Below are 22,999 nucleotides of genomic sequence, written 5' to 3'. Positions count from 1 at the left end.
CGTGCAGTCAGGGTGGTAAAAGCCTTCAGAGCTGCGTGACGTGCCACTTTTATGCAAGGATAGCTGAGTTTGTGATCTGCGCTTTCGACGCGGTTTCAGGCACTTACAGGTAGCACATTTTGGCAACGGTGAGTTGAAAGTACTACAGAAAATAAATGTGGTGTGTGTGAGGCATGCAGGTGGTGCCTAGGGCGTTAACAAATCTTGGCCAGCTGAGAGAAGAGGTCTTGGAGGAAAGATGCTTAAGCATTGTGCTTTTAAGCAGAGATCCGTTTGTAGAGGTTCTGGTACTATTTACACTGATGTGGTTTAATGAAACACTTACGTTACTTGATTCACCTGAAGATATTCAAATAGCATCAGTAGTAGAGCCAGGAATAGAGCACAGTAATCCTGGCCTTTGTAACTATTAGAGAGCTCTTCTTGCCCTAAAGCAGATAAACAGATCATTCTGCAACCATCAGAAGCAGGGAGGGGTTTCTCTTCCTTCTGTTTTATTTTCTGTTGGAGTTATCTGTGAGAACAGCATGTAGTTCACAGCAGCTAGAAATGGACTGCAAAAAGAGTGAAGTTGAGGTTTCTCTTCTTGTGGGATTTTTGCCCAGCTTTAATATTAAGAAGGGGAAGAAAGAAAATGTTAATGTGAATGCTTTCCCACCCATCTTCAAGCTCCACCACTTGCATTCCACATGGGTCCTGACAGCTCTGCAGGAATATTGCTAGCAGCACATGATTTTTGTATCTAATCCTATTAGTCATGACCCGAATCAGCCTTAAAATTGTTAAACACATAGAAAGGGAGTGGGAGTAGAGCGTCAAGAATAGCTTGGGAGAAGATGCTATCCCACATACTGGGAAGGAGCTGGTATCTTGAAGGTGTCACAGTGACAGGAGCGAGGAGAGGACAGAACCAGCAGGCTCACCACCTTCCAGTGGAATGCTTTTGAGAACATCCTTTGTACGTTTGGTGCAGGTCTTCCATGAGGTTCAGAAGCTGCTGTTGCTCTCCATCTCTGAAAAGAGTAGTCAGGGCTGCCAGTGATTTCTGGTGGCTGGAGCACAGGACTAGGAGCCAGCATCTAGCAGCCTTCCTGCTGAGCTCTGGGTTCCCTGGCGTGAGTCACTTGGCCTGCTTTTGTTGTGCAGAGTGAAGATGGGAACAGGGCTGGTGCGCTCGGTGGCAGAGCTCGCTGGCTCTTCATGCAGGCCATGACTGAAGCTGCTTTAAAATAAGGTCTGATTTCTGAAATTAGTTGTCATTAGAAAAGCGGTTTTGGCCTTAATGTTTGTGACCGCTACGTAGGGCTGTGGAAACGCTGCTCCATTTACATTTTTTACTCCGTTTCTCACCACTCTAAACACGCTATCGTGCTGTCTTTGGATGGATGAGAAGAACCGCAGACCTACAACATAGCAAGTGGAAAACTGGAGGAAAGAACGTCGGGAGCCGTGACAGGGCTGAGGTAGCTGTGCTGGAAGCCTGCAGTGTGTGTGTTGGAGTAGAGTGGGTGTCAGAAAGCCCACCTTCAGAGGTGTCTTGACAGTGTTAATGCATTCACATTCGGTGCAGCCCTTAAGACATTTGCATATTTTAATCTCTGAGTACTTACCCATAGTTTTGTGCCTTATTCAGAGGAAAGGCAACCCCGAAGGCAGCACATTGTAAGGTGTTTCTGTTTGCCAGAGACAGATACAGCATCACTTCTGATTTTGACGGGGAGCGGGGGAAGGCTTAACCTTACAGCTATCCCTTTAAGGTTGTGGTTATAGACCGGGTTTTAATCGCTACTTTGACCTGATTAAACCCTCAGCCACAGAGAAATCAGCTTACAGAAACATGTCTCCTGTTGAACCTGGGAGCAGCAGCAGGTCAAAAAAACAAGCCAAGCCAAATACCATTAGAAAAAATAAAAGCTTTAGCTCTCACAAATAGCATGGTGATGTTGTAAATCACATAGCACTGCTTTGCAACAGGATATTTCAAGTCTGTTGATGGTGAATATCCAAATGGAATCATCTAACTGTACTGTGGCTTCATCTCCTGCACAAACAGATTAAACCCGTCCTAAGCATAAAATGTAACCTGGATTTTGTTAGGTTTTATTCATTTGCCTTCTGCCTTTTAATATGGGGTCGGGAATCAGGTGTGCGTAGGATGGAGAAAGGGAGGAGTTACTTCCCTGGGAGTTGGGGATCAAATGAATTTTTAATCTTCTTTCAATCCATCTGCCCTCTTATTAAATTCTCTATCTTCTTTCAAGACATTATTCAAGTACATGGGTCTCTTTACCAATGTTAAAGCACAGGAGGTATCCCATTAACAATTATGATAGTACCCAACAAAAATCTTTAATCTGTGCATCAACAGTAAAACTGCATGGACGAGGGGAAAAAAAAAAGGAGTGTGGGGGGAGAGGGATGGGTCAAAAAGTCCTCCAAAACCAGAAACCATTTTCAGCATAGTGTGAAAATGAAGACTTTCAAGGAACTGGCCCCATCTTGAGCCGAGTTTGGCCAATCGCTGCTGAAGCACTTGGAGCCTCTAAGCCTCCTGGTGGTACCTGGCTCCACAGAGAGCTGGGGGTCTGACTTTTTTTAATGAGGAAGCTGTGGGGAGAAAAGGCATGTGCAAGGCCAAACCCCAGCTCTGCCTGGAACACAGCGAGCCAGCTCTCCTGGGAAGTCGACAGCTAACAAAAGACATGAGAAAGGCAAGAAGACGGAGGGCCCCAACCTATTGTTTTCCTTCTTCATTCCAAATAATCATGACTTCCCTGACCTCCTGACTTGTTCCCTCCAATGAGGATTTCAGGACAGCTGCTACCCTAACAGCTGAGCCAGACATTATTTGCCTGGCTTCCCGCAGTTCCTTCCTCCCACTTCAGCAGCAGCGGTGCGAATGATAAACTTCTCTCCCACAAAATTAATCTGTATTCTTTAATAAAGGTTTGGGATTCTGTTCTGTATTTAAAATAACTTCCCCCTTCCTGAAATCTGCTGCTTTATCTCCATTGTGCTAGCACCATGTTCCATTTTCAGAATCTTGTTTCTGTACAGTAATGGCTCAACCTTTTTCTTGTAGAAGTTGACTGAACTTGGCCTTGTAGAGAACAGGGTTACCAGGCTGTTGGAGGGAGCTTAGCGGAGGTGCTGAATTTGCAGCCTTGTTCAGTTCTTTTCCCCTTTAAGCAGAAGTTTCACTATGGTGTTTGGGAGAACCTGTGCAAAATTTCTTGGAAAATAACCCTTAAGCCCCATGTATAGAAGAGCTTAGATGGCTATGAATTATTTTTTCCTAATGTGATCGAGGCCTTTGAAGCTTTTGGCTGATGCAGCAGGTAACTTTAGCTTTGTGTCTACGTGAAGGAGATAATTTTTATTCCCATTGTTGGCTGGCAAGATTTTCCTGGAGATGAACTTCTTTTGCTCAACCTCAGTAGTGTTCCTTTAGGTGAAATGCCAGCTTCCCTCTGATTTGCACTTTCCAAGCAGATCTTACAGTAGGCAGGGCAGTGCATTTATACCAGCAGGCTGTTGCTTTATTCCTTGAGAAGACATGGGAAGGCAAAACCTATATCCACCAGACCCTTTTTGTCCACTTTTGCTCGATGTCTGCATGGTGTGTCACCTTCTCAGGCCTGCTTTTGTCCTTGCGCTAATAATTCCCAGCCAGAGCCTTGCCCTGCTGGGTGCTGACCTTTGTAATACTGCACTGCTCTGCTTCCAGTGCAGGTCTTGGGCTTCGACTGATGTAGGCCTATTCCATTAAACCCTCAGGTTAACCTGTTTTGTGTAGGTCTCATCTGAGAAAAACGGAACAGGGGTGTCCTTAAGATGAGACAGGGTGAAGGTTTGGTGGTGGAATTGGTGTAGTTCAGTGTCTTGTTGTGCGTGACTGGTTGTGCTGGCACAGCATGTGATGCTGGGATATATTGTTTGCTTGCATTTTCATTACCGGTCTGTTACCTGTTGCATGAAATCAGATTCAAGAGCATTACACAACTGATAGCATTTTATAGACTTGTTTCCTTTGTTTTGTCTTGCTTTGTTTTTCCTAGTCGTCATCCTTGTCTCTCTGTAGGAACAATAACTGTGCATGCAACAAGTCCGGGTAGCTCAGTGAATGCCACAGTCTAGCATGTGGTATGCATGCATGTTGAGTCATCCAGGAATATTCAGCAGCACTGCAAAGACCAGCAGCACAGGAATTGTTGCCTAAATTTGTCTTCCTGAAAATGAGTGGTGGTTTTCTTCCATCCAGTTTCCCGTGCAGGACGCAGCCCCGTGTTATCGGGATCCCTTCTCTGCCTTACCTGCCCTTATTTCAGCTGTGGCCATTAGAAGATGGCCCGTCCCTGCTCCAGGTGGCTGCACACCACCTCTTTCCCTGCAGTTTTCTCAGATAAGGTCATTGCACTCTGGCTGTGTGAGAACAGGGCACCCTGTGCACTCATAGTTTGTGTGTACGAGTGGCTGCATTCACGACACCCAGCTCTGATCTTGCTCCTCCTGCTCCAGGGATGGTGCTGTGTTTGCTTTGGTAGAGTGAGGGCCTAATTCAGGATTTGCTGTGACCTAAGACTTTATGGTCTGGCGTTTATTGCTAATTTATACTGCGACTTTGACACAAGTGTAGCACAGTTCTTCTACTCTTCCCAGACTATGGAAGGCCAAAAATGGTGGCTGATGGGAGGTTTTGCTTCTTTTTGGCTAGGCTTCTAGTGGTAGCTTTTCATTCTCTGCGTTGTAGGCTTCATCAGAACACTACAGCTCACAACTGGGACTGAGGCTTGAAAGTTTCAGACAAAAAAAGAAAATAAAATGGAGACTTTGAAGCCATCACGATACCAGGGCTGAATTTCATTTCTGTTGATTCCTGTGATGTGTTTGATGGAATGTCAGAGACTTGTGATGGCACAATTCCCCAAGAAGGAAGAAAGGCAGGCTTAGACTGTTGCCTTGGAAATCTTGCTTACTTTGCAGTTTGTAAGTCACTTGTGTTGGTGATAAGAAGAGAAAAGCCCATCCCATGGTGCAAGGAAAGGGAAAAAAAAAAAAGGGAAATGGGGGAAGGGAGGTCAGTGCTTGTGGCTCCAAACCTTCTCTGAACTCCTTTCCTCATGTTTCTGGTCTCAGGCTGCAGGCCAGACTCTGTGGTGGTTTGTAATTAAACCCTAATTGTGGAGGTTCTGTGGAGTTCTCGTTGCCTACCAGGTCAAACTGAGTCTGGTTTCTATCACGGGATATTTCAGTTCAGTTGCCCCTTGAGGAGGTATGGGAACAGACAGTCCATTCATATTGAACAGATGACCAAGGCTTAAAAAACCGTTTTTGTCTATTAAGCTACGGCTAAGATATTACAAAAACTACTTAATAATGTTCCCTAACATTTATACCACACTATTTTCTTACTTTAATTTTCCAGGCAATTAAAAATAATTGAAAGTTACTGCCAAACCCCCTGAAGATATACTTTTTGTTTCAAATAAGCTTATTTTCATACTTGTGAGGTCACCAGATATTTATTTGACCGTCTTTATAGGGGTCAGGCACATTACACACACAGAAGGATGTGGAATAGAACTCACATTGTAACACAGAAGTGAGAAGTAAGGGGGAAAAAACAGTGCTGGTTGTGCCCGGTGGGTGTTCGTATTTATTATCTGGGCACAACAAGCAGAACTCACTGTATGTGTACCGGCAGAGTCCTACATTCTGCAGTGCACTTACGCGCTTAAAATTGTGCTCGAAACCTGTTAAGTTGGAGTAGATGTAAAGGAGAGGTTGGGTGCTTTGGCAGAACTTGGAGGATGACCTGGGGCCAGCAGATGCCCGTGGGCAGCCCAGGCTGGTGGGCGCCTTGGGGTGCAGACCCAATTCTGGCATCCCAGCCAGCCTCTGTGGCACTGAGGGAGCGGGGACAATGCAGGAATTGCATTGGTAGATAGAGACCGTACGTAGTCAGACCTCTCTAATCTCCCATCCTATTAATAGAGTCGTAGCAGACACAACCCATGTGGCTGCGCAGTCACGCTGCACTGCAATATTGCTTAGCCAGTTCTCCCCCTAAAGGCTTAAAATCTGTCACGTTACACAAGAGCTGAAAGCCTTCTTGTGGTGCCCCAGATTTTCACCTCCTGTCCATCCCGATCCCCCCCCATGTTTCCCTTCAGATTTTCTTTTACTGCCTCCTTTGGTTATACAAAATTAAGCTGTTGAAATACGTTGTGACTCTACCTATAAACATCTGCAGATACAGTAGGGGCGTTTCCCCTTAGATCTCTTATCTGAAGTCAGAAGGGGAGCCTTCTTAGAATTACAAAAAACTGGGTGTTTTTTTCCACCAATATGTTGTGTATTGAATCAGGCATTTGCTAAAGGCTCTTTCTGCCATGTTGGTGAGCGCGGTGACCATCCCAGCTCCCTGCTAAAGGACACAAGTCCTTTTCTATCTGTCCTGCACGGTGAATGCCCTGACAAAACTAGCTCTGTATAGACTGCTCACCCAGTGGAACAGAAGGGGTTCTTCCAAGCAAAGCCGTTCTGGCAGGAGCATGTGCAGCGTGGGTTGGCTGGGCAGGGTGAGCTGAAGGGCCCTCTGCTCTCTGCCCTCTCCCCTCGCCCCCCGGCTCCACATCTGGTGCCCGCAGCGCGTGATGCTTATTTCTGAAGGCAGCAAAAGAAGCTTTAGAAGTCTAAGACGGTAATTGGTTGTCTGCCTTTATCCTCAGAGCTCTGGGGAGGTTTCAGAAGTAATAACTGTTACTTAAAGTAGATGAGCTTCTTGTGAATTTCTCTGAATTGTAGAGCACGTTAGTTGTTGGGGACTTAAGGAAGCATCTGCCTGTCTGTAGCTTTCAAAACATTTTGTAAGCAAAGAATTAATTTTTTCCTATCTTCTATATATACGGATGGTGAGAAGATAGTCCTCAGAAATGGTGTTTTTATAGAAATGGCCTGTCTTGATGGAAAAGGCACAGAGAAAAAAGCCTCCTTTTTGATGACATTGAATGTGTTCAGGATCTAACTCAGCTAAATCCCTTCGCACCTGAGCTGTCTTTAAGTGTATGGTCACTGCCCAGCTCCCTCGGTCAAAAGGTGTGGTTGTCTTCATCAGATGCTGCAGGGAGCAGATCCTGCAGGAACCAGGGAGATAAACGGGGCCTTGCACCGTTTTTTTCACCAGGACTAGGGGTTTCCATTGCACTTTGTCTTATCCGTAATAGGATTTGGAACTATTAATCCATGATGAATGAATTGACAGTCTGCTTTCACCCTTATGCTTAAGGCAGGCTGGGGCATCAGAAGGGGCTGGCTGGGCTCAGGGAGGAAGTCTCTGCCGCTGTCCAGGAGCGTTACAGCCGATGAGAGGTGTTCCTTGTGCTTGGTCCTGTGATGAGACACAGGCTGTTACACAAAAGTCTCAAGCTTTCCTGAAGCAACCTCCAGTAGATTAAACACTGGTGAAAAATAAACTACCGCAGCCCTTGGGCAGTGCCACCGCTGTGCAGCCAAAGGAGCCCAGGCGTTTCCGAGTTCTTATTCTAGCGTATTGCTGGTTCCTGCAACGACACCAGAACCAAACTGGGTCTGCTGACAAAAATGCTTCCTCGGGACGTGGAAGAAGGGCAGGGACACAGAGCAGGTTGTCAGCAAAGGCCCTATAAATAACCACAGGGGAGCACAGACCGCGGTGCAGACAAGCGGGGCTGCGTCTGCTGTGCTCCGCTGGCTCTGCAGCCTTGGAAGTAATTTGTCACGACGTGTCAGACGGCCGGCCCTGGCGCGGGCTGGCAGCGGGCCCTGTCCCCCCGGTGCCACATGCGTGTGCACACGTGCCAGGCGTCTGCTGCAGGGCGGCGGAGAAACCCGGCGGGCTGCAGATCCGGGGTTAGTGGGGACGGGGCTGGTGGCCTGGTTTTCCGACTGAATTGTCAGAATATGTTGTACAGCAAGCGCTGCCCAGTGCTTGGGGCTGTCTGGGAGAAGCCGATTATTTTGTCATAGCTGTGCTGCAAGGATGCTCGATTCTGGCAGGATGGGTCTTTGTACCCAGTGTGTAATGTAACACATCCTACTAATGGCCGTAAAACCTATGGTGCTGGGGACCTGAATCCAGCACCCGGCGTTGGCCGCTGCCAAGAGCCCTGTGCTTTTGGTCAGCCCTCTGTGGGGTTCGGCACCGTCTGGTCGCCAGAGTCCCGTTGTGCATCAGCTGGTGCTGGAGGGAGAGCAGTGCCTGGTGGGGCCGGTATTAGTGAAAACCTCAAGGGGAACGCTTGCCCTTTTATGTAACATTTGAAATTAAAATGAGATTCTTGGCGGGCAGAGTGGACGTGTCTCTGCAGCACAGGAACCGAGGCCTTGGAGAGAGCTCGAAGCTGGAGCTTCAGTGCACTTACAGCGAGAGATGCTGGTTTCATTTCAAAGAAAACGCCAAGAGAAAATTTCATCCGTAAAGGGCTTTTGAATTTCCAGAACCATGACCCCACAAACAATTCAGCGAGGACTGGGCAAATCAAAACTGTTTGCAGAGGAAATTTTGATTTTCCTTGCTGAATCTGATGGCATAGCTCCCCTCGGCCTCAGTTACAAGAGGGGCCGGACACGGGGCTCCTTGCAGCTGCCAGCGCTGCCTTGTTTCCCTGTGTGTGCAGGCACAGCCCTGCTGCGTGCTGCCCTCGGCCAGCCCCTTTCCTCTGCTCCCAGGGCGCGGTGCCAGCAGCGGGCAGGGACTGGGGCCCTTTTCCTCTCCAGTCCCGACCTCCTTGCGCCGCTCCCCGTTGCTGGCTCAGCTCAGCCGGGGAAGTGGGAGCTGAAGTTTTTGTTTTGTTTTAAACCACAGGGCAGGGAATTCTTTTCAAGCCATAACTTCTAGTTTCCACTGGAAGGGCAAAACAAGCTCTTAGCCAGTGGAAAAGAGGCTTCCAGTTGCTCCAACCAAGAGCCAAAACCCGAGTACATTGCTTAGCAAATAATCAGCTGTCTTTTCAGATGTCTCTTCAAAACAAATAAAAGGAAAAAGAGAGAGAGCAAATCAGAGCAGTGCTTTATTCAATGGACATAGCTGCTGCTGTCGGGATGCTGACCCCGTCCTTGTACCTGGCACGGGCCTGGTCCTCGCTGCGCCTCCATGGCGCCCTGCTTCCTAGTGTGAGCACTCGGGGATCAGGATCACTTCGAGTGGGAAATACTGATTTTGTTGAGCAGCTGCTGAAGAGACTCAGAGTGGCTGTGAAAAACTCCGTGTTTGTAGATTTGGAAACTTGCAGGGTTGAAGAAACTAGGTGGTTTCACAGCTTTTGAAGGGAAGGAGTGCTCTCTGAAGACAGTTCTGCGGTACAGAGGATGTCGTTTTGGTTTTTCTTCCTTCCCCTGCCACTCCGAAAATGTTTCCACCTTTCTACCACTCAGTTCCATACGACTGAATTGTCTCTTTTTCCATTTGACTGTCATGCCTGAGATGTGCATTTATTTCTTATCAAGCTGTAAGAAGTGGCAAGAAGAGGAGATGGCTGGTTTTGCTGGGAACTTCTCCTTGGGCTCCCGAGTAACAGCCCAGGGATACTCGGCTTAATTTCTGGTGACAAAAACAGGTTAGGCTGAAGATCCTAGGGCACGGTGGATCCTGCTGCGTGAGTGGGGCACGCTGTGTGCAGACAGCGGAGCAGTGCCGTGCTGGGGCCGAGGCCTGCAGCAGTGCCATGAGGCCCAGCACAGTGCTGCCAGGCCTGGCCTGGGGGGCCGGGCTGTGTGCTCACACAGCAGCAGGGGTCTGAAACCAGCATGAGTGGTTTGCTGATGCTCCCTTTAGTGATGTGCGTGGTTTTTCTTTGGAGAGATGCAGATAAATGCCAAAATATTATCTTCTGTGTAGAACAAGTACGTTATCTTTTATCTGAATTCAGTGTAGTACAAAGAACAATATGCTGAAGTTAGTTTGGTGTGAGAAAAACCCAGTTTCCAGTTGTTGAAGGTGAACATTCTGTATCTCCATACATTCCTAAGACTCCCTGTGTCCGTAGCACTCTGTGACACTGTGCAGCAGCATTCACCGTGCTACCAGAGCCGTACGAGCTGCCCTGTGCACAAGGAGATCTCCCTTTGGGATGGGCAGCATCCCCAAATGGGGCAAAGTGGGAGCATGTGCTTCACCAGAGCAGTGAAAAATGGGCTGGTGGGAAGCCCTCTGGTCTTTTGACTGGAATATTTTTAGTGTCTGGGGTTTTATTCTTGACACATCTTTTGAAGTAGAACAGAATTAGAGTTATCTTCCTAGGGGAGGCTCTATCGGTAGCAAAACTTGGGTTCCTGAGCCCTTTTTTGTGTGTGCTCTGCCTGTATCCCCTACGAAACCACCTTTCCTGCCCAGCTTACCCAAAGAGTAAAGAAACATTCTATTGGTAGCAGGTGGTGGGTTGTCCCTTGGTAATCACCACGGCCTGTGGTGCAGGTGTGTTCGTGCAGTAGGGCCTGCACCTGCTCTGTAGGATAGTTGCTGTTTCAGGACTTTGCCTCAATTTCATGTTCCCTTGGGGTAAATTGTGAGCTGAGGTGGTCCAGAGCTGGACAGGAGAAGCGTACTGAAGAGCAACCAGGTAATTGTTCATCGAAGACTCACAGGGTCAGTGGAAGACCCTGGGCCCCGCGTAAGCCTCGGGCACAGTGCCAGGGAGCTCAGGCTGTGCTGTGAGCAGGGCTGTGGCACCCTAGTGCCAGCGGGGGCATTCCGCGTGCTCACCACCAGCCCTGCTCTTTCATTTTTAATGTATTTTTATCTTTGGATGTCTGACACGTTTTGAACCCAAGCAGTCTATCTCTGGGGTTTCTCCACGTTGTATCAGACCGGCGTCTGGTCTTGTGGTTTGTGCCCCTAATGAGAAAGCTGCTTGATTTTCACAGCCAGGCGAGCATCAGAGGAGGCAGGAAGCCCCACCCTTCCTCCTGGTGTAACCGAACTCAGCTGTTTGCATGAACTCGTAGCAGAAGCGATAGCTTGAACAAATGACAGCATCTATCTATAGACTGAGAGCCCAGTTTTTATTTTGCCTATTCTGGGTTTACAGGCTTTTTTAGCTGCAGGGTTTTCAGTTGAGATGCTTCTGATTTACATGAGAGGTAGAAATACGAAATTGAGTTATTCGGCTTCTCAATATTTCCCAAATCCTTTTTTCAGAGACTGAAATACAGAGTTCTGTGTACTGGGATAGCTTTTGAGGACATTACATCAATGGTGAGGATAGACAAACCTTTCTAAGGATGCCACATGGGGACACGGTGACTTCTGCTGGTGTGGGAGCCACATTTCCAGCCAGGGAGCGGCAGGAGTCGGCCAGGCTGGGTGGCAGCGAGCCCACGGTGTTCTGTGAGTGGTTCCATTGACTTCGCCGTTCTGCAGGGTTCGGCTGGCACTCAGCTCCTTCCCGAAGGGAGCACTGTCCTGTTCTCAGTGGTCTTAGCTTATCCCCTAGTGGATGGCTGCTCACAGCACAGAGCGGCCTGAAGATGCGGCAGTCGCTGGGTGCAGCAGAGCCAGGAGAGAAGGGCATGGAGAACGTGAGCCAGGCACCCAGCCCAGCCCCTTGCAGAGCTGGAAATAAGGCAGGGGAAGGCAGCAGGTTGCTTCAGGAGTGTATTTTGGTCAGTCCACAGGCACCCGCAATCACATCTGTGAGCAGCCCCAGATCACCAAACTGAAGCATTCTCTGGGCCCGCCGTCCCTTCTCTCACCCACTGAGCTGGCCTGTGCTGCTTGGTTGGCTGCTTCCACGCTGGTACTGTGAGCCAGGGAAGGCTGGGCTGTCCCAGAGGTACGGGTCAAAAATGCTTTCTGCTGCTTTCGTGCTTTGTGACTGTGTTACTGAATTGAACCAGAAAATTTGATCTGACATGTCAAACGTGGCCCTGGTTGGCTAGAGGCCAAATTAGGCTGCTTATTATCAGTTTGTCTTAAAAGGGATAACACTGAAGTTCACATGCCCAAATTTCCCTTTGGAATTTACCTTAATTTTATTCTTTTTTAAGGGATATTATAAATCTTTCCACATGTTTTTCCCTCAAAATGTCATTTGCTTTAGAAAATAACAGTCTGGAAGCTTAAGGAAATGCTTCACGTAAGATTTCTGGGCTCACTTTGTATCAGTAAGTTTCTTTTGTCAGTGGATTTCAGGAAATGCAGTGACAAACCACTCTGCCAAATACAGAGCCTGGTTAGTAACAAGTCACCAAGTTGCCCGCAATGGAAGAAAAACTGAGGAAGAAATAAGGAAATATTTATTCAGAATTGCAGGGTTTGGTTTGAAGTTTTTGACAAGTCATTTATGGAGATGGCAAAAAGTTGCATCGGATTTTCTGTATCTCTTTTGCAACTTTGTGTATTTGTTATTTGGCAAAGAGAGAAAAATGAAATCAGGTCGTCCATGCTGACTGGCAGCAGGGCTGGGTTGGGCCGTGCTGTCCGTGGGGTGCGGCGTCGCCTGGAAGCTGAGCTGCAGGGTGCAGACATGGAGGGAGAGGTTTGGTTCCTCAGCAAGTATCTGCCTATAGCAAATCTAATTTTGTCCTAGCAGCAGAATGCTGCACAAAACACGAGAAGTACGGTGCGGTACTGATCCGCTTCTGGTATCTGTAGGTGGAGTTCTTGGTGAGTTCGTGACACAGCAGCGGTGTTTCTGTGCAGAGGGGCAGGAGCGTGTGCACGGGATGGGGTGTCCAGGCAGGCAGCAGAGCAGCTGGGCCAGAACCCCTGTGACTGAGGCTGCCATCAGACACCGTCCATGTTGAGGCTTCTGGAGACCTACCCCCATGTTTTGATGAACAGCAGCATGGACTGCCTGATTGTTTCCTAGTGTGGGAAAACGAGAATTTTGGCATTGCTGAAATGGAACCAAAACATTGCTTTGAGCACACAGTGCAAGGCAGCCCTGCCTCGAGCAGCAGAGATCTGTGTAGACAGAACGGGACAGAATGGAAAGAAATTGTCCGAGGTCATCAGAGCAGCTGAGGCGTGACGCTGAGTGCCCCGATGGGCTGTGCCACTCAGCACCAGTTCGTTAGCAGTGCTGCCGAGCCTGCGAGGGGAGATGACTGCTTCGAGCAGCCTGCATGCCCCGCTGAGCACCTGTGTTCTCCTCCCTCTTTTTTCACCTTGTTTTCGTCTCTTTGTGGGGAGGGTAAAACCGTTTCCCCCCATGCACGCACTTCGCTTACTGCTTTACTCCTTGCAGCATCTCATGCCGTCAGATCGGCGCTGGCTCCTGGCAACAAAAGGTTAAGCATCCTTCCCACGTCTGCTGCTTTTTTTGTGCTCAGAGCCCTCCTGAACCTCGGATGTCAGCCTTGATTTAAGAGAAAAAGAAGGGTGACAGTGGAGAAAGCTGGAGAGGAGGCCTGATTTCTTTAAAAATGCAAATGAGATCATTCTAGTTAAATCTCTCCCTTTCAGAACCCGCCTCTCGCTCTCCCTGAGCCGCTGCCGGACACGCGAGGCTGGGACAGGTCCCGCTGCAGCTGGGTGGTGCCGAGGGGCACGAAGGCAGCGGGTGCGGGGGGAGGAGGCTCGCTGAGCCCCGCCACCTGTTGCCGTTCCCATTCCAAGCCCCCTTCCTCCTCCCCGCCCTCCAGCGCAGCTCCCCTCCCCACGCCGCTCACCATCCCCAGTGGATAGGGCTGGGATCGGCAGTCACTTGCCAAATACCTTTCTAATGCTGTCACTAATTCTGCACAGACAGCATCTCTGAAAGCAAGAAGCAGATCTGTTCCAGTGCATTGTCCTGTGATTTCTACAAAAAGCATTTAGAAATGCCTTCTCTTGGTTGGGCTAGATGGGAGGTACCGTGCCATCGCCAGTGCCGGAGTCAACCCTAAGTAAGCCTGAGGCTGTGCTGCAAGAATTCTTTGCAAATCCATCGAGGCTGGCATTTAGCGCTGGTACGGGCTAATTTTGTACTTGCGGTTACACATATACACGCCCATGTCATTCTACTTCATCTGCTACATATGGAAAGCTGCCCCGAGCTCCAGAGTGCCAGGGAATGTTTTAGTAAAACCTCCAGACTTGGTTTGATTATGTTACTATGCACACTGGGCTGTAGAAGCCCTGAAGAGTGTGCGTGCTGCCAGATGAACTGGCACGAGTTTATTGATATTGACACTGCCGCCCTGCTTCCATGCAAGGAGCAGGCTGTCCTTGTACTTGTCAGAATTTCCTCCTAATCAAGGTGTGCAAAAGGGATGGAATTGCTCCGGTTACACAGAAGTCAGCTGGGAGTCTGGATAAGTGCGGTTTAGCAACAGTGCTTCAATTCCTCGTGTATTCTTGAGGTGTAGATCACTTAGATCCCTATTTTCAGGCGTGAATAATGATTTGGAGAAGTAGTCTCTGAATTCCCAGCTTAAGATGCCTTGAAAGGACCAATTTTCAGAAAGCAAGACGCCGACCAATAAGGTCCTAACTTTCTTTCATTGTCCAATAGACCGAGGTCTCTTCGAAGCGTTTTGGGCTCTCAAAACTTTGTCGTACAGGTGTGTCTGCAGAACGAGCATAAATGCTTGGTTGTGTACAAAAACTAAAGCGGGATGTCGGGCTGGGAAAACGTAACGCAAAGGTGAGCTACGGCTGGTTCTTCCAGCAGGGTTCTGCCACCAAACTTAGAACCAGACTGATGGAAACACAGCGAGTTCAGAACTGCGGAAAGAAAGAGGAGAAGATGGAAGAGAAACTGAGGCAGCGTGTTCTTGTTGTTTGTAGCCATGGTGCAGAGCAAGGTCCAGAACCTTCTTCTTCCTTGCTTGGCAGACGAGTTTGTACTGGCAAGGCTTCAAGTTGGTGTCCCCAGTGCACCAGTTAAACCAGTAGTTACCAATTCTTTTGCAAGCCACTGTGGGACTATAGGAATTTTATTCCTTCGCAGTGTTGAAGGAAAGGGGTTTTGCTTGCCAAAGGGCTTTCTTATGCTTGGGGATGATTTATGGGCCAAGCTGAGCCACTTGTGGAAAAGGCAAAGCAGCTCTTGGCAGCACCCCCAGAATCCACTGCAGCTGTGGGGTAGTGAAGTCATCGGCATAACAACCACTGCAAACAGAATAACAAAGTCTGTTCTGTTCTCGTTTAAAATAATCTTTCCAGTTCAGCAACCACATTAAAACTTACCTTTCTGCATACAAAAATAATAAAAGGCAGATACCTCTTTGCAACATGGTGTGAATGTCTCACATTTCTGCCTGTCACTCCTGCACCACCTACGCTTTACCTAGGTGTTTTAAATGAAGGAATGAAACCACGTTATGTTGTAATTTGTGCCTGTCCCGTGTTTTCACTCCTTTGTTGTTCCTTAGGCTTAAAAGTGCAGAAAAAAGCAATGTTTCTTACTTTCAAATACACAACTCACTTTTGCTTTAAAACTTGTTTCTAAGCTGACTGCAAAATTAATAATTGTCTTTGATTTTTCCTGCCTTTGCTTCAGGTCCCTTCAGATCCTCCTGCTTCCAAGAAAACCAAAATAGACGACTCTGCTTCCCAGTCTCCAGCTTCTACTGAGAAGGAAAAGCAGTCCAGTTGGTTACGGTCCTTATCCAGTTCATCTAATAAGGTGATTGCTGAGTATTTTGTAATCAAAAGAGAGATCAAATTACCACGTAACATCCCTCTACTAAAACCAGAAGAGTTAATGTGAGAAAGACCTTGCCCGGGCTTTCTAAATTAATCGCGTTTCTATCCTTTTCCTAGCAAGCATTGAGCTATGCGGTCCTCCCAATTTCCTTGCCATCTTCCAGTGTTCACTGACCTTGATTGTGATGATGGAGTAAGCAATTCCTTCATGCCTTTGAGGTACAAGAATCCTGAAAGACTCAGGAGCCTCATGTGGTCTGTGCAAACCACGGATAACTTGTTGGCAAAGAAAAAAAGTGGGGTTTCACATTGGTAGAGTTACCTCTTCCAGTGGAACCCACTAAGCCAGTAGGCCTTAGCCAGTGGGGGAGCAGTTTGAGAGGCAAGAGAACGTGTACTTAACAGAATTATTAGTGAATACTTTTAAAAGATTGCTTTTACTTACTTATTGTTCTTTCCTCTCCTTCCCAGAGTATTGGCTGTGTCCATCCCCGTCAGCGTCTCTCAGCTTTCCGTCCCTGGTCCCCTGCTGTATCAGCAAATGAGAAAGAGCTCTCGACCCATCTTCCTGCATTGATCCGAGACAGGTAAGGAGGCGAGAGCTGAAGGAGGAGTGGGGCTAGCAACTGTGGAGATTAATTTGAGAGCAAGTTGCTTTGTTTGTTGCCTTGCATTGCTTGTTAGTCAGCTCACTAGTATTGGAATAAAAAGCGTTTGCAGCTGCACTGTTGTAGTTAGCAGAAAGGAAACAAAAAATATCATTGGCATTGTGTGCATTCATTAAATATGTTTATTAAGTAGGCTTTCTTAGGTGAAATGGGCGTAAAAGTCTGAAATGAAGGCTGCTTCCGTGATCTTCAGATACTTTTGGGGAGCAGTCATCAGAAGTTTTCGGACTGTTTAAAGGAAGATTGAGTTGCTCTCTTGGGGCAGTCGGTCAGGGAGCAGCCAGCCATTTCCAGGTGACTGCTGAAGCGCTGCCCAGGCGGCAGGCTGCCAGCACAGCTGTGCCCCTCCTGCAATGGCAAAGGCAGAGCGGCACGGAGGTGCGAGCGCAGCAGCCTGCCCGCGGATGGCACGCGGGCTGGGGGAGCTCGTGGCAGCACGGCGGGCAGGAGAGTCTGGGGGAAACTCCATTGTGAGCCCCGTCAGAAAGCAAGCTGCTGTCGTTAGCCGCTCTCGAGTAGCAGCATGATTGAACCGGTGCAAGAGCGAGTCACCATCCGTAACAGGAGGGGCTGCTGGTGTCACAGAAAGCGTCAGGGCACTCACATGTTCTTCTTCCATCTGAAAACCCTTGGTGCCAGATTTCTGCCTCGGGGGAATGGCTTCTGTGGAAAGTTGGATGGAAGTTGCCAGGTGCTGTAGTGATGCTGGGGAGAACGCGTTTTGCTGCAGTGATGGACAAGTTTCTTAGATGTTGTGGGGGTTTATTTTAAAAAATACGGGGAAAAAAGGTCTACCATCATATCCTTGCTTTTAAAGAGGTTTTTAAAGTAGGCTGGGAGAGCAGCGTTGAACAGGTGCCAGAGTAGGCCTGTGGCCACCTGAAGTCTTGGGAAAAAAACCAAGTTTTAATAGGTAACTGAAGTTACTTTGTATTGTATGTGCTGAGTTGAAGTTGCAAAGGCAATCTTTGATAGGTTTTCTGCTAAATTCTTTCTGTTTGACATTACAGTATTACTGTTCTTTAACATCATAGTTATTTTTTTAATGTGGTTTCACATGCAAGTACTCGGATGCATTCTGTGTCGAGAAAGTGTAGTTAGTTACACAAGAATATGCTTTTTGCACTGCTGTGGCCTTTCTTGGGGAAGCTGTTTGTTTCCAAGCTCACAAAACATTTGTGGATAGAGAGAACTAAAGTATCCAGTTAGGAAAATCAGTAATGCACAAAGATCATGGGGAAACAGCATAATTTTTAGACTGTGGGAGAGCTTGGTACTCTCAGAATATATGGTACGTCAGACAGGATGCCTCCTGACCTGGACAGAAATGAGCAGTATAAATCACCTCCACATTTAAATGAGCGCAAAATGCTTAACAAATACAGAGCCAGATTCTTAGCTGGTGTGAATCAGTGGAACTTCACCATCACTCCACTAAGAGTCTTGCTGTTTCCGTGTGACGCACGGCTTGGGAAGCATTTTAAAGTCCAGAATATGACTGTTTGCTCCTTCCTTCTGCCTTCCCCTCTCGAGCAGTTTTTACTCCTACAAAAGCTTTGAGAACGCCGTGGCCCCCAACGTGGCACTCGCTCCTCCTGCCCAACAGAAAGTGGTGAGCAACCCACCCTGTGCCACTGTGGTGTCCCGGAGCAGCGAGCCGCCGAGCAGCGCTGCCCAGCCACGGAAAAGAAAACATGCTGCAGAGACCCCGGCTGTCCCAGAGCCCGTGGCCACTGTTACTGCCCCTGAAGAGGATAAGGAATCAGAAGCAGAGATTGAAGTAGAAACCAGGGAGGAATGTAAGTGTATATCTGCCTTTACTTTGTTTTATTTGCGCTGTGTTTTCCTCTGGTTAATTTCCAGGAGTTAGCTACTGAGCTCTGTTGTGTTCACACATGATTCTGGAGGCCTCGTACCTCCATGGCACGTGAGAATACAGTCTTTGGAAATAATGAAAAGTTTCTAATAGTGAAAAATGAGAATGGAGCAGAAGTTGAGAGGGCGTTTTCCTGGGCCAGAAACAGAGGTGCATCAACAACAAGTACCTGAAGCACAGGGGCCCGCCTCACCAACACGTCCCTTAGGGAATCCCGCTGCTGATCTCAGTGTGTTCAGTCCTTACCTGCTACATGCAGTTTATGCAAAGAGAGACATTCTACCCACTGAAAACATCAGGATCACATAGGTTGGTGATGTAAGACAAAGTCACAATTCAAGCAAATTATAAGTCGGTCCTCAAAGTAAGTTATTCAGGTTTGCATTTTCATCACACTTCAAGCATCAAAGTATAAAATGAGTATTTTATTTCTTCCATTTTTTCATTGATTATTGGATGTCTTCTCTTTAGAAAAGGGCCTCAGCATATTTTGAGTTACATTTCGTTTTCTACATTTTTTTTTATTAATTTTAGATGTTTCTATTTTTCAGTCACCTCCTCCTTATCCTCGCTCTCCTCCCCATCCTTTACTTCATCCAGCTCTGCAAAGGACATGAGCTCACCTGGGATGCAAGCCCCAGTCCCAGTCAACAGTTCATATGAGGTTGCAACACATTCTGACTCTCACAGCAGTGGGTTGGAAGCTGAGCTGGAGCACCTAAGGCAGGCCCTGGACAGTGGCCTAGATACAAAAGAAGCCAAAGAAAAATTCCTCCATGAAGTTGTTAAAATGAGAGTGAAGCAGGAAGAGAAGCTAAATGCTGCCTTGCAAGCCAAACGCAGCCTACATCAGGTAATGTTGAAGAATAGCTTTCTCTTATCGCTGTCTGCAGATGCTCTTCCAGAAAGAAACCATTAAGTTGTCTCATGTTAGAAAGAATTGCCTCATTTTTCCCAAATAGCAACAGCCTTTACTGGAGAACGTTTTGTAAATTCAGCTGGGAAACCAAAGTATACAGGAACCATTCTTACTTTTTTTTTTAAGCTTGCCACCTGTTTTTGCTTTAGAGTATAAGTCCATGGTTACCAAAATCAACATTTTTCTTCTACTGAAAAAAATCTTCTATCCCAGCACAGCTTATTTTATTTCAATTTCACTGAACTAGAAACGTCTCTGTCATTTTGGAGGTTTTATTCATAGTTTAAAACACTTCTAAAAGCCCCGCGCTTGCCCAGCTGCTGGAGGGAAGGTATTCCTGGGAGATGCTTGCCAGAGCTCCCATGAAGAGCTGAACTGCAGCTCCCCTCCTTCACTGAGTGGAGAAACTCCTTCCTTCTGTAAATCCCAGGTACATCAGGTCAAAGAAAAAGTGGTCAGACAAAGAAAGTTGCAGATAATGTGGCCATTAACAAATCACAGCGGCTGCACAGAATGGGGGGTGAACTTTTATTTTATTTGAGATAGGGCAGAATTAGTACATAGGAATGCAAGATGGCACCAGATTAGAAGCTCTGCATGTTCTCTTTGAATATCAGGTGTGGAGCTGGAACCGATCTAGAAGTGTACTCCATTAGATGGATGCGTGGTGTCAGCCGTAAAACAAGGCTCAGGGGACAGAGCACTGATATTTGTACCATTGGTCAAGAGCAGGTGTACACAGTCTGGCTTTTGTTTGAGGAATGAAACAGTGAACAGCAGCTCAGGGATGCAGGGTGTGTGCAACATCACTGCTGTGTTCAAAACCAAAAACACAAAACAACTTGTAGAGTCAGATTTTCTACTAGCAAGTAGGAGGAGGTAGAAGAGAGAGTGTACAGTGCGTAGATAGGATCACACTGAGAATTGTAATGAAGGCTTACCAACTCCAATTCTTGCAAACCTGTCTCTGTGCTGAATACTTCTCATGTGCAGATGCCTTGTTCTGTGCAAGCTGCAGATCCAGGTCTGGGAGAAGGGAGATGGAGCACTGTCTTTTCCATTGAGCTGCTTTTTTTTCTTTGTCACCTTGAGCAAATCAATCACTTCATTCCTTTGCATCTCAGTAAATCTGTTTCATTTTATGTTTTTAGTAAAACTGTCTATAAGTTGTGTATATACTTAAAGCTAACTACTAAACTTGTTAACTACATACACAGTGTACAGTTAAAGTAAAATAGGAATTATATCAGGTAAGTAAGTGATGAAGCAGCAGAACTGAGCATTGAGGCATTAAATCGAGCACATGGTAGAAGAAGGAAGGTATCCTAGCTCTCCTTTTGCATTTGGGCAGCTGTGGGTTTCCAGCTGTATGTACAGAGCAAGTACATTTATGCATGCTTCCAGAGGCAGGGCTGAGCTAACAATGGCCTGGCTAGGAAGTGAGATTGTCAGAAGAGTGAATTTCCCATGACCCGACTGCAGCGTTGCTTAACAGAAACATGCTGCTGCGAGGGTTGTGTCTGACAGGGAGGAAATGCTGCTTCTGAAAAAAAAAAAAAAAAGTTTCTAATTTAACCATTCAGGAGACAGGCCTTTGGTCAGCCATGGTTTTCCCAAGTGTACTGAGGAACTTGTCTTCTAACAACTTTTTAACAACTTCTGAGAGAGGTGGCAGTTCCCAGAGCAAAGCGTGGTTTCCATTTAGTTGAAGCTTTTAGCCTGGAGTTTCCCAAGTGCAGTGACAGAGCAGCCTGCTGGCTGGGGGCCAGGAGACCTAGGGCTGCACACCAGTTACCTACAGCAGAACAAAACTCCCTCGAGTTACGAAGAATATACACAGTCTGTGCTTTTCTCAGGCTTGCCTTACATGTTCTAGGGGCGTGACAAAATGGATCTGCTTATGGATTTCTTCAGCAAGCAATAGATTGCCTTGTTCAGCTTTGCTGTACGTAAAGAGCATTCACAAATAGCATGTATGGTAACATTGTGCCTCTGCAGTGTCTTCAATTGAGACATCTGCGCTAATTCAGCCTCTGCACCTCGGTTCTCACAAGTTCACTGCTTGCATGTTCTAGGAGCTGGAGTTCCTAAGAGTGGCGAAGAAGGAGAAACTGAGAGAAGCAACAGAGGCGAAGCGCAACTTAAGGAAAGAGATTGAACGTCTGAGAGCTGAGAATGAGAAGAAAATGAAGGAAGCCAACGAGTCTCGGATACGGCTAAAGAGGGAACTGGAACAAGCCAGGCAGATCCGGGTTTGCGACAAGGGTTGTGAAGCTGGCAGGCTTCGGGCCAAGTACTCTGCCCAGGTAAGACCTCAACACTGACAGCTAACAGCAAGCAAACCTTCTGATTCTGCACTTCTCAGCGGTAGTTGGTATTTTCTTAGATGCCAGCTGGCCTCATTTCATCTAATTTGAAGAAGTCCAGCTCCTACCTGTACAATGTCTGTGTCCCCATCGTGTCTATTTGCAACCCTAGTCCTAATTTGAGGTCTTACTAACATGCCTGAACTTCAGTTCAGGTGAGTTCTGCCCTGAACTTTGCACATTTGTCCATTAAAAATCACCATTTACTGGGAACTAAGACAAATGCGAGCCATTACTTCAGTTCTACTACTACTCTGCTGGCCATGCCAATGCATAGAGATCCATTTCAATACAGTGGGCAGTCACTGCAGGATAGTTCTTGGAATGCAGGAACATGTCACTGCCTGCAAGGTGTATGCTTAAAGCTTTGAATTAAAAATCCTTCCCTGCCTTCTCTGCACCAGATTGTAATGTAAGAAATTATTTCTAAGTTTATTTAAAGCAGCAAAAGCCCAGCAGTGACCAGAGAGCTCAGGCTGCACGTCCTTAAATTGCCTTGTTGTGTCTTGCTGTTGCAGGGCATGTGGGATGCAAGGCCATTCACTGTTCAACCCCTGAAATAACCCAGCGCAGCAGACTAAGCTGAGCGTAGCATGGCAGCCTCCTGGGTTTCTTGGAGGAACACTAAAAAGCAATCCGCTGCATGCCCTGCCTTCCCCTTCCTCCAAAAAAAGAATCCCAGTTGCCCAGTAGTGCATTTCCTAGAGAAGGGCATGGTCCCACATTCACAACCCACACCTCATGTACAGGGAGCCCCTGGCCTTGATAGGGATTTTGGATGCCAGCCTTAAGGCCAGCTCCTTTCCTCGCCACATCTGCCTCCCAGCTGGTCTTGCTCTGACCTGCTTCCCCTCCATGTCCCTCTGCCAACCCACCTGCCCCATCGTAAATAAGAGGCGTGAGTTAAGAGTTAGCTGCAGAGAGTTTCTGAAAGATGGGGCACACTTGCTTAAATTTAAACTGCTACACGCAAGAGATAAGTACCACTTGCAGCTGCCACACAGCATCATACATTGGCTTAACCTGCCTACTGTACATACCTGCATTAATGGGAAAGGGAATTCTCCTAGATCACATTTACTACAGCGGTGTTTCTGCTGCGTGTGCTGTTAGATGCACACACTTTATGAAGGTGTTGTTATGCCCAAAGTACAAGCTACAAATACTTGATGTGGTTACTTTAAGGAAGAAGGAAAAAGAAAAAGCAAAAGAAATCAGAAATTTGTCTAACCCCAGGCTCTCAATAACGGGAAGGGGAGTGGTTCACTTGTTACCACTGTGAGACATGTCTAACCGGAGACCAGAAGCAGGAAATGATGTGGGCTTCCTCTCTAGCATCACAGGATGTCTCACTGATAAGAGGTGTCCAGACTAAACATAACCAGATTGAGAACTGCTGCTCTGGGCGTTACCTGCAGCTCACTTCCACTTCTGCAGGAGAAAAAAAAAAAGAAAGAAAAACCAAGGCAACAACAAGTGCAGATAAATAGAATTCCTCACACACTGAAGAGAGCCTTGAAAACCTGCAGGTGCCTCCTTGCAGTGCTGCACATTTAATGG

General features: G+C 47.3%; 1 protein-coding gene across 3 annotated transcripts in view; it reads left to right on the top strand.

The window, feature by feature from the left end:
• The window catches only part of SKI (SKI proto-oncogene), a 98,451-nt gene that overhangs the window by 71,254 nt on the left and 4,198 nt on the right, over positions 1-22,999 (top strand). For all 3 annotated transcript variants that reach the window (XM_021417610.1, XM_021417609.1, XM_021417611.1), the window contains 5 exons: positions 15,465-15,590; positions 16,082-16,197; positions 17,815-18,077; positions 18,706-19,007; positions 21,149-21,379. In XM_021417610.1, the coding sequence (XP_021273285.1) occupies positions 15,465-15,590; positions 16,082-16,197; positions 17,815-18,077; positions 18,706-19,007; positions 21,149-21,379 (1,038 nt within the window). The remainder of the gene's footprint in view (positions 1-15,464; positions 15,591-16,081; positions 16,198-17,814; positions 18,078-18,705; positions 19,008-21,148; positions 21,380-22,999) is intronic.

Source organism: Numida meleagris, chromosome 20 (assembly GCF_002078875.1).
Source record: "Numida meleagris isolate 19003 breed g44 Domestic line chromosome 20, NumMel1.0, whole genome shotgun sequence".
NCBI classification, from domain to species: domain Eukaryota; kingdom Metazoa; phylum Chordata; class Aves; order Galliformes; family Numididae; genus Numida; species Numida meleagris.
This window is presented reverse-complemented; position numbering and strand designations above follow the sequence as displayed.